Genomic DNA, 11773 nt, shown 5'->3' with positions numbered 1-11773 from the left:
CTAACGAAGAGTGATTTTTGATGATAAATAGAATCTCACTCTCGTGTCTTCTAATATCAAATAAATCAACACTCGTTAATAATGGGAAAAATATCCTCGGCAAGCCTCGGATATTTGTAACTTTATCAATTCGTGGTGATATATTTGATATCAAAAGACACTCGGGTGAGATTCTCTATATACCATAGATCTGAATATCATAAAATAATTGTTTTAAATGGCTATCAATTATGAAAGTGATGCAAATTATTCTTGAAGATCTTCAAAGTATTTTGGGCAGATCGATATGAGTAGTTTTGAGTAATTATGCCACATCTGGTCAAGGGGTCAAAAGATCGTCAAACAGACACTATGAAAGTGGATCCAGAGGTTGTGTGTATGTTCAGGGGGTTCGAACTCCCCCCTCCCCCCACCCCTTGTTTGCATTGGTGGAGCCAAAGGGGGATTCAGGGGGTTCGAGCCCCGGCCCCCTCCTCTTGACTTGACAATTCCTATTTACTCGTGTTATTCCGGGTCTTGGAGAACTATTACCAAGAGTATGGGCGATGGGTAGCCTAGTGGTCAAAGTGTACGCTGATGAAAACCCGGGTTTGATTCCTCACATGGGTACAGTGTGAGAAGCCAATTTCTGGCATCACACACTGTGATATTGCTGGAATAGTGCTAAAAGCGGCGTAAAACCAACAGTAACCATTGAGCATACGATGTAATTCTATACACGAATTACGCTATGTGAATTGTACACGGATGAGACAGTATATGTAATTAAATAGTGAAACTGTACTTAGCCACCAATTACCTTAAATTAATTAGCTCGCCACCATCGAGTGACACATAGGGACAGTCCAGTTGGACAGTAAGTAAATCTTGGGATATGGAATAAGTCAAGGGTGACAGGGAGCACCAACCTGATTGATGAGAGATTAAATGGTAGTTGAGGGAGAGAGAGGGAGATTTGTATAATGGACGTGCAAACGATCAATTATGGGCATAATAAGTGGGGAGGATTATGAAATCTTAAATTAGTCACAACCTGGACACTTAATTGATATATAATGTAAAATGGCGTGGGATAGTTTGGGGGAGATGACGTTTGTTAAGCACCTGTGTGCCACTATAATCGTTCGATGAAATATAAACCATCTAAGCAGCCTGAAAGTGTCTGGCCGTCGTCCAAATAAAAACCCGGGTAACACAACTTAATCGTGGTGAATCGGGATTCGAACCCACGATTCAGAAAGGAGAGGTGGTGGGATAGCCTAGAGGTTAAAGCGTGCGCTCGCCACGCCGAAGACCCGGGTTCGATTGCCCACATGGGTACAGTGTGTGAAGCCCATTTCTGGTGTCCCCCGCCATGATATTGCTGGAATATTGCTAAAGGCGGCGTAAAACCCCACTCACTCACTCACTCACTTACAAAGAACGTCGTCGTTACATGTCTTCTTCGTAGCTGTCCGTGCCGTGAAGATCTGATATAGAATTGATCTTCAGCAACCCATGCTTGTCGTAAGAGGCGACTAACGGAATCGGGTGGTCAGTCTCGCTGACTTGGTTAGCACGTCTTCGTATCCCAGTCGCGTAGATCGATGCTCATGTTATTGATCACTGGATTGTCTGATCCTGACTTGATTATTTACAGACCGCCGCCATGTAGCTGGAATATTGCTGAATGCGCCGTAAAAAAACAAACCAAAACATACCTTTTGGTAGATGACATACAAATATTTAGTTTGTGTCCGTCCTCCATGGTCTCAATACCAAAAATCCCCATTATTCAGAAGCTTTAGTTCAAATTATTAAAGGGGGTGTGGGGTAGCCTTGTGGTGAAAGCGTTCGCTCGTCACGCCGAAAATCCGGGTTCGATTCCCCACATGGGTAGCCTACAATGTGTGAATCCCATTCTAGTGTCCCCTGCCGTGACATATAGCTGGAATATTGCTAAAAGCGGCGTAAAGCTTAACTCACTCACTCAAATTATTAAAATCACTGCATGGAAAAGTTTCGTTGCTGTATGTCCAGACCACCCGCAGGAAGATAATAAATTTAGATTTTACAAGCGCAGCTGCAGTCAATTAAGAAACACGTTCACACGAAACTGAAATTTACGTAAACGTGAATCATAAAATCAGCAATGTCGACACCAGCTTTCTTCTGTACATTCCATGGTGAAGAGCTGATAGGTACGCCACTCAAGCAGGTGTATGTTTAACTTTAGACCAACAGTACCTAACATCAACTCTTGTTAGACAATACTGAGACTACCAACTGACCAGCCCCTTCCTGTTGTAAACGAGGGGCGGTGTGGTAACCAGATGGTTAATGCGTTCGCTCGTCACGCCGAAGACCCAGGTTCGATTCCCTACATGGGGACAATGTGTGAAGCCCATTTCTGGTGTTCCCCGCCGTGATATTGGAATATTGCAAAAAGCGGCGTAAAACCCAACTCACCCTATCACGCTTATTTCGTTGTAATTATTGTCTAGAAAATGTTGGAGCTCAGATTGACAATGTACGGAAGCACTTAATCTAATACGTACCATTCACTGTATATGCAGGTTGTAAATGGCTGTTTTATACGCAATGGGCAAATAATTCTACCTCGTCACGCCGAAGACCCGGGCTCAATCCTCCACATGGGTACAATGTGTGAAGCCCATTTCCTACATTCTGGTACAATTGTGTGGCATGCAGTAACGTAGCTTACATATTGAATTAATTACCGTAATCATTTAAATAAGTTATTATCTCCTTTCATACTCTACGAAAATGTACATTCAATCCACATTACTTAAAGCTTACATGCAACGCAAAACACAACTTTGCAGATTCTGATACCTTTAGGTATGGACTTACAGTAACAACTTATCAAAAAATGCAAATTCAACTTATAAAGTTGAAAAATAACGCGATGAAAAATTCACCGCGAAATCGGAGTTCAAACGATTCACTAAAATCACCTCAGCTGGCGCTCATGGCGCATGCGCAGTGAATATGTTCGCGCAGCTTGAAGCGGGATGCCCGGATTATAACTTATAAGGTCGTGAGCAGGAGTAGTCTAATCTTGGTTGTGTACACAAACAACAAAATAGTAATTAAAATAATCTACTCGTTACATAAAAGAACCTTGTTAAGGATCTAGATCTACTCAGCTATGTGTCAACCAGTGAGGCGTTCGACATTTCAAGACGGAAAACCTTCGCTGGCGGTGAATACTCGGTGAAGGCTTTGATGTGAGCTACATTTCTAATCTTGATATTTCACAGGCGCGAGCTTTTTTATATGTTATGACAGTAGATTACCGATTTAAATGTTTATATAATTTCATTTGACTATTTCACCACACGTTCTTCTTACCGAGTCACGTTCTCATTCGATACTTAACAGCAACGTCATTGTCAGAATTTCTAACTGTGATATAGATATGCCTCTGTCACAGCCCAAACTCAATGCCTGTTTTATTGACACCTATGTGTCTGCCTGCCTGCCTAATGTCATGTTATGCACAAAAAGTGAGCATGTACAAAACCAAACATCTCTATACACACACAAAGAGCCATGAGCGTATCGGCAAATTAACAAGCCAATGAAAGTGTTCGTGCACTCAAGTGCACTTCACCTGCTCTGTCTGGGTTTGGTATCTCAGGTGCTTCGTTTCGTGGGTAGTAAACCCAAGTACAAAATATTGCACTTTTGATTTGCGATTGTACGCTTATAATTTTGTTTATTTGTTTTTTCATAATCAGCAAAGTATATGATATGTCATGAATAAATAATAATTGTGTTTTAATTATGTTTATGTTTGTGCTTGCATCTAAGCTATAAAATACAATTACCGTATTCTCTCTATCAAATGTTTTTGTAATGTATATACATGAATATACGGAGTCAATGGAAACATCGACGTCGTGATACAAGTCCACAATATTACTCAACAAAAAAAGTTAAGGACCTTCCCAATTTTCAATATTAAGGTATTTAATAGTCAATATTATGATCCATATAATACTTAAATATTGAATATTGGGGATCCTTAATTTTTGGTTTGAGTATATAATCAGTATAAAAATAGTCTGTAATGAAACTAGCAATTACTTTAACTAAAGCCGAGATTTTATCATTTGCACATGTGCGTTTATTCGGAATAACCTCCACTACTACTTACTGTGTTTACCGTATTCACTTTACAGTAAAACTGAAAATACACTGACGTACAAAAGAAAGTACACACCTGATGCTTTGGTAAATGTTTTCCTAAAACAGCGTAATATATAGAAAAGTTCTGTACGTGTTGCAATAAGACCATAGATATCTTACCCAATTGGAACATTGCTAGCAAAATATTTACGTTTTTTAATAGTCTCAAAACACCAGGTGTGTGCTTTCTTTTGTACATCAGTATATAATTGTGTACCGTTTTTACCGAAGTAAAATGTCATGTTTCTCATCTGATCACTTACTTTACAGTAAATGTTAGAACAGATCTGATTACCTCATGCCTGTATTCTCGTTCGAGAGCAGAATTGATCCAGTCCATTCATCATAAAATATATCGAGCTAACGGGAATGGGAGAAGTTTTAAGACCATAGTTGAGATTCTTCTGAGACCGTAGGGTATATAACCTTTTTAGGCAAGTTAAGTGAACATAGCAATGTTGCACATATTACTATTTGGGGCTTTCTTACCCACACATCAAATCCGTTTAAAAAAAACAGAAATAAAGTGAAAATGATGATTTTAGATGACGGGCTAAATCCATTCGTGACCAACTCGTTTTATTCCGGGGACAAGCCGAATAGTAACGGGACGGGGCGAGTGGTGACGAATGGGGCTAAATCGTTCTTTGAATGAAAAATCCGTTGCCGCGGTTAGACAAGTTCCCTGTGCTTGTTGCAATGACAATTTCAGTGAACGAGACGGCGCCCAGTCTATCATCGCATATTTTCAGTCTGTTTTCAAAAGCATTATGGATCTTTGGTCCTCGTTTGAATCCCGTGTCCATCACATCTGGAATTTTTTGTGTTTGCATGTTTGTTTGTTTGTTTGTTGTTTAACGCCTCTCTCAGCAATATTCCAGCTATATGGCGGGGTTCTGTAAATGAATCGAGTATGGACCAGAAAATCCAGTCATCAACAGCATGAGTGTGGATCTACGCAATTGGGATACGATGACATGTGTCAACCAAGACATCGAGCCTGACCTCCCGATCCCGTTAGTCACCTCTTACGACAAGCATGATTTACTGAAGATCAATTCTAACCCGCATCTTCATGGATCCCCACTGAAATGATGGCATCGTCTGAAATGAAAAAGACGATATTCGGCGTGTGATTATCCCTGTACTACGGAGATGTTTCGATAGTGAATGATTACAATATCACCGCAACGTTATAGTGGTATAACGAGCCTGACTTCCCGATCCCGTTACTCGCCTTTTACGACTAGTATAGGTTGCTGAAGACCAATTCTAACCCGGATCTTCAAGGGTCTCAAGAATTGGTAATATCACAGATGTACACAGTAGTGGTAGATATTCATTGTATGGAATAGGCACGAGAGCTGCAAGTGGATTACAGTACCCAAAAGCTTTCTTGTCATGAAAAGATAGTAAAAGACTACGGTTCATTTCAACATTCAAAGCCTCGATATGAAAGGTCGTTCATGCACTGATTAATGTATGCAATGTAATTGTGAAGTATAAACATAGCCACACTTTTACATTGTTCTCTCTCAAAAATTCACTGAATACATCTTGTAAAATATATATAGGCTACAAAACCGTTTTCCCTTTATTTCACCATTAGGGTATGTATCAAGTCGATTGCATATGTACTGACCAGACTTCAGTAAATATTCAAATGGCAAAACAAACAATATAAAAAAAAATAAAATGAATAAAAACCAAAAAAACAAACCCAAAACCGAACAAACCCCCCCCCCACACACACACACACACACAAACAACAACAAAGCAAAGCAAAAGAAACCCGACAACATTTTGTTATATTCATCAAATTTATTCAAAAAGTTAAAAATTAAAAACAATTAAAAAACTCCTTTAAATACTGACAGCATTATAAAAAGCTTCACTTTATCTTAAATGGATAAAATATATGTTAGACAGTTCTTTAAATTATGAATAACAATGTAAAAGCGAGGGTTTACATATGACAAACATTCATTAAATCTGATAAATAATAAATAGGATGTTCACCACACGGGGATAAACAAATCAACTAAAGCGTATCACAAGTTTGATTGCTAAACCATAGTGTCGACTGGAGAGTAACGATAGTTTATAAATAATTATTGCCAGTTTTACATATGACAAACATTCGTTAAATGAATAAATTATAAATATAATTATCATAGTACCCTAAACCCGGGATAAACAAATCAACTAAAGCGTATCATAAGTTTGATTGCTAAACCATAGTGTCGACTTGAGAGTAACGATATTTTATATACATGTATAATTATTGAGAGCTAATTACTGTATATTTACAAACCTATAATACACATTGTCCTTTATATCACTTCGTGATTTTTGTACGTCATGCCATGATAGGTTCAAGTAACACAGAGCTAAGTTCAAAGCCGTCTGGGCATAAAAGAGGACATTTTAGCAATATTCCAGCAATATCACGGCAGGGGACACCAGAAATAGGTTTCACACATGTAGCCATGAAGGAATCGACATTCGAATGTGAATGAGAGTGAGTGAGTGAGTGAATGAGAGAGCGGGTGAGAGAGAGGGAGAGAGTGGGTGAGTGAATGAGTAAATGGTCGAACGTTTTAACCACTAGGCTACCCCACCGTCCCACATTTTATTGTATCAGACATGTAACAAACTACTAGACAAAAGAAAACATATTCCCGCGTGTGACGGAGGGTATCAGTAAAACAAATGAGAACTGGTTATTGGATGGTGTTTCACTTTATACCGGTACCATGGTTGTGTTCTGGACCTTACGGTTGATGTGTTTTCCATGGCGCTTTTCAGGCCAACAAAACTGATAAAATGAACAATGTCCGTCAGTTGTAAGTATGTGCGTGCCTGGTGTTGATCAACAGTGTGTGTATTGGGTATTTTAGTCATTTCCAAGACTTGACCACAGACAGACACTATTCTATAGTCACTTCACTACACAAACGTCAAACAATGTATACCGGTAATTCCCACTGTCATTGTTCATTGTCAAATATTGTACTTCAGGACCAATAGCACTACTAGAAACTGTAAGTAAGATTAACACACAGTACCTGTGCCACTAACTTAAGTCAATGTTGGGCCATCTTATGTGGTTAACCTATCTTGTAACAGTCACTTATTCCCTGTCACGGATGTTGGGCCATCTTATATGGTTAACACTATCTTGTGTCAATCACTTATTCCATGTCACGGATGTTGGGCCATCTTATATGGTTAACACTATCTTGTGTCAATCACTTATTCCATGTCACGGATGTTGGGCCATCTTATATGGTTAACACTATCTTGTGTCAGTCACTTATTCCATGTCACGGATGTTGGGCCAACTTATATGGTTAACACTATCTTGTGTCAGTCACTTATTCCATGTCACGGATGTTGGGCCAACTTATATGGTTAACACTATCTTGTGTCAATCACTTATTCCATGTCACGGATGTTGGGCCAACTTATATGGTTAACACTATCTTGTGTCAGTCACTTATTCCATGTCACGGATGTTGGGCCAACTTATATGGTTAAAACTATCTTGTATCAGTCAGTTGTTCTGTGTCACGTGATTTCGGCCACTTCCTCTCTACAGCGCTATTTATCCCCATTAGCTGGATCAGTGTCACGTACTTTAGGCCAGCTGTTGTGAACCACACTATGTCGGTTCAAGTGATAGTTGTCGAGGAACTTCTTGCCGCAGATAGAACATTCATACTTCTTCTCCAGTTCCTCGCCTTTGTGTCTTGCCATGTGCTTTTTCAGAGCCTCTGCTTTCATGAATCGTTCTCCACAAGTCTTGCACTGGAACGGAGTCTCTCCCGTATGCTGCCGGAGATGTCTCTTGAGGTTGGCGGAGATGGCGAACCTCATACCACAGACACGACAGACGTAGGCCTTCTCACTGTGATACTTCATGTGGTTCCGAAGCTCAAGGACTAACTTCCCGCAAATATTACACTTATTCTTATCAATGTTGCTGTCAGATTCACCATCAGTTGATCCTTGTTTGGACTTTGGTAAATCCTTCGTTGGAACAGGCTTCTGCTTGGGTGTCGGTAAATCATCTGCTGGGTCAGTCTCTGAATCTAACGTTGGTTGGTCAGCTGTTTCTGTGTCATACAAATTGTTGCCCTTTGTCGATGCACGTCCCAAGTTGACATTTGCTTCTTTTGACCCTTTCTTTCGGTTCCTGGCAGATCTTGTAGCTGCTCCTTTCTTCTCAGTGGAGACTGTTTTATCAGCCATAGTCTTTCCATTGGAGTTCAGGTTCTTTCCAAGAGATGAGTATCTCCCCTTTCCAACGCCAATGTGTTCTGGGTGATTCTTTATTCTATGTTTTCTGAGTCCACTTACAGACAGGAATGGCATTTCACATATTCCGCAAGAGTATGGCTTTATGCATTCTGGTGTTACCTCGCTGTCTGGGATCTCTTTTGAAGTGGTGTCATGGGTTTTCATCATGTGGCCATTTAGAAGTTCCAGGCTGATGAAGCTCATTAGACATTCATCACAGTCGAAGGACTCTAACATGTTCTTGGTTCTCTGTTCTTCGGAGTCTTTGTCCAGTGACTTCTTGTTTGGGTTCTCGTGGTTCATTTCATGTCCAATTTTTGTGCTCAGCTGGGCAAATCGTTTCCCACAATATACACAAACATGGGGTTTCATTCCTGTGTGGATATTCATGTGGATAGCTAATGAACTTTTATGAATACACTCCATGCCACATATTTTACAGGTAGCGGATTTCACAGTTGCTGCTGTGTGACTGCGCATGTGGTAATCTAAAGTGCTTTTAAAATTAAAGCGTTTCTCGCATACTGGGCACTCTATTGGCTTTTCCTCTAAATGCACCACCATGTGTTTTCGGAGATTTACAGCTGAAGCGTATTGTCGGCCACACTTCTCACACTTGTTCAGGTTGGAGTCCTCATGAACCTTCAAGTGTCTGAGATAATTATCATGTCGGGTGATCACTTTTCCACACTTGGAACACTCCCAACGTCCTTTTAGAGAATGCACCCTCCTATGCTTATCCAATGTAGCATACCGGTCAAATCGCTTGTTACACTGATCACACCAAAATGGGGTAGGTTCGCCTGCATGCTCCCTCATATGGCCTTGGAACATCACTAAGTCTTTGATCGTTTTACGGCATATTTGACACGAGTGTCTGTGAGACTGTTGCATATGCTGCTTCAGTTCCGAAGAAGGGAATCGTTTCTTACAGATGGTGCACACTTTGCCTGGTTTTGGTTTCGGACCCCTCTTCTTCTTTTGATGTTTCTTATGTCTGGGGGAGGACATGTCTTGTTGTGAGATGCCTTTTCCTGGCGTCTTCTGCTGAAGATGAACACTTGGATGTGTTGCAGAAGGCGCAACTGACTTACTTAAGTTCACTCGGATTTTATCATTTTCTGGTCTGTCAAGTCGTGTTGGAAATGGCAAAGTTTCGGCCATGTTGACATCAGATTCCTTCTCTGTACAGACATCACTATTGCAACCATCCATGGAAGAGACACTAAGATCATGATGAGATATCACTGAAGCACTGTCTTCAATTGAACCACAAACTTCCGTTTTTATCAGTATCCCAGAATTTCCTGGATCGTGTGGCTCCAAATGACCATTGCCGTCGCCCGCACCATCACCACAATCATCAACTCCACCATCACCACCATCAACTCCACCATCACCATCATCATCAGCAGCACCAGCACCATCACTATTTACGCCATCATCACCACCAAAAGCACCGCAACGTGTGTGTACATTTCTCTCGACGTGAAATGAAAATATTTTAGAATCTATTCTCTTTCCACTCTCCATTTCCTCTGTATCCATAGCGGTATCTATTTGGTGATCGGGAACCACTACTGAAACTTGTTCTTTCTTTATTTGAATATTACAGTCCATTTCCTCGCCATATCTGCTTGTGGCTGCCAATACATCCCCAGTTGGAAAAGTTCCTGTTCCAGTTCCCACTGAATCTGTATCTTCACTCTGATGCTTCATTAATATGTCTTCATACGCGGCAGTTTGGAAAGTATCTTGGGTATGACTCTCCTTTTTAATGTGCTTTTGACAAATACTATCAGAACTGAAGTCGCCATCGTATCTATATACGGTTGCCTGCCCATGTGTTGTCTGTATGTCCGCTCCACTTACACTTGCTCTTGCATCCCTGACACTGTCCTGATGTCCCGTTGATATCTGCTCAAGATCTGACGGAATGGTCTGAAACGTACCTTGGGTATGACTCTCCTTTTTAATGTGATCTTGACAAATACTATCAGATCTGAAGTCGCCATCGTATTTATATACGGTTGTCTGCCCATGTGTTGTCTGTATGTCCGCTCCACATACAGTTGGTCTTGCATCCCTGACACTGTCCTGATGTCCCGTTGATATCTGCTCAAGATCTGACGGAATGGCCTTGGTTTTAACCTTCTCGTTGGGATCTAATCTTGGCCATGGACTATTGACAGAGTTGCCATGTATGATACCGACCCGCGTATGTACGGGGTTCCCCTTCAAATCATCCAGTTCTTCCTCCTCGTTTCTGCTGTAGCTGTGTCTCCCTGTCGTATTTTCAAAAGAAGGACTGGGTGTATTCTCCCGCACTGCATTCTTGATTTGTTTCGTTGTCCTCGGGATACCTAATTGCTGGACGTCAAGGCCACTCTTCACTTCATCATGTGCAGATTTCATGTGCATCCTCAGGTATTCTTCATCATATACTTCATCACCAGAGCTGTCCTCGATGTCAGTCATAGGGGTGACTTCGTTGTCAGATTGTATAAACAGATCATCATCAGTCCAAGGGGCCACCTGTGATGGTGGGCCGTTCTGGTCTTCATCAACGGTAAAACCGGTAAGTTGCCCGTTGAACACCATGTTTATAGGAACAAAGGCAGTTAGTGGTACGTACAGCAGCTGGTGACTCCGGCGATGGTTCAAAGGAGATTGCGCTGAGTTTCTATCGTTGACGTCTTCATACCGTCATAGGTGTTCTTGTTTAAACTGTTAACTTCTCTGAAAGACACAGGACAAAACAGTCGGTAATTGTACCATCGAATACACATTGTGTTGGAACGAGCAGGTTAAATAAAATCATCATCATCATCATCATCATCATCACCACCACCATCGGTTCCCAATCGCGCAGATCGATGCTCATGCTTTTGATCACTGGATTGTCTGGTCCAGACTGGAATATTTACAGACCGCCGCCATATAGCTGGAATATTGATGAGTCTGGCGTAAAACAACAATCAAACCTCCTTGTTTGGAGAGTACTTGCACCGATTGTATTTAGATAAATACATTCTTAACGCATTAGGTCCAAACTGTCACTATTAATGTCGAAGCGGAAATAAAGTTCAAATAGACCAAATGTACCACGAGATTTTTGATCGCATAAAAACCCGAAGTGATTTTTTTAAAAGAGAAATCTGAAATAACCTGTATCAACAATTTCCTGGTTCAACCATGCTTTCTAACACGTTTGGGAAGCGGACGTATAATATCTCTCGCATTACTATTGACCAGCCTCACACCAGCAGACAGACAA

At 40.9% G+C, this 11773-nt stretch overlaps 1 protein-coding gene across 1 annotated transcript; it reads right to left on the bottom strand.

The window, feature by feature from the left end:
• Window positions 1-7797: 7797 nt before the first annotated feature.
• On the bottom strand, window positions 7798-11097 carry LOC124270856 (zinc finger protein 184-like). The gene is made up of 2 exons (XM_046705916.1): window positions 10449-11097; window positions 7798-9680 (listed from the first exon to the last, which is right to left on the bottom strand). The coding sequence occupies exons 1-2, from the start codon at window positions 11095-11097 to the stop codon at window positions 7798-7800; spliced, it is 2532 nt and encodes an 843-aa protein (XP_046561872.1).
• Window positions 11098-11773: the final 676 nt, after the last annotated feature.

Source organism: Haliotis rubra, unplaced genomic scaffold (genome assembly GCF_003918875.1).
Source record: "Haliotis rubra isolate DU_JTF1 unplaced genomic scaffold, ASM391887v1 Scf1552, whole genome shotgun sequence".
NCBI lineage: Eukaryota > Metazoa > Mollusca > Gastropoda > Lepetellida > Haliotidae > Haliotis > Haliotis rubra.
Note: the sequence above shows the minus strand (reverse complement) of the source record. Positions and strands in the feature narration are given on the sequence as shown.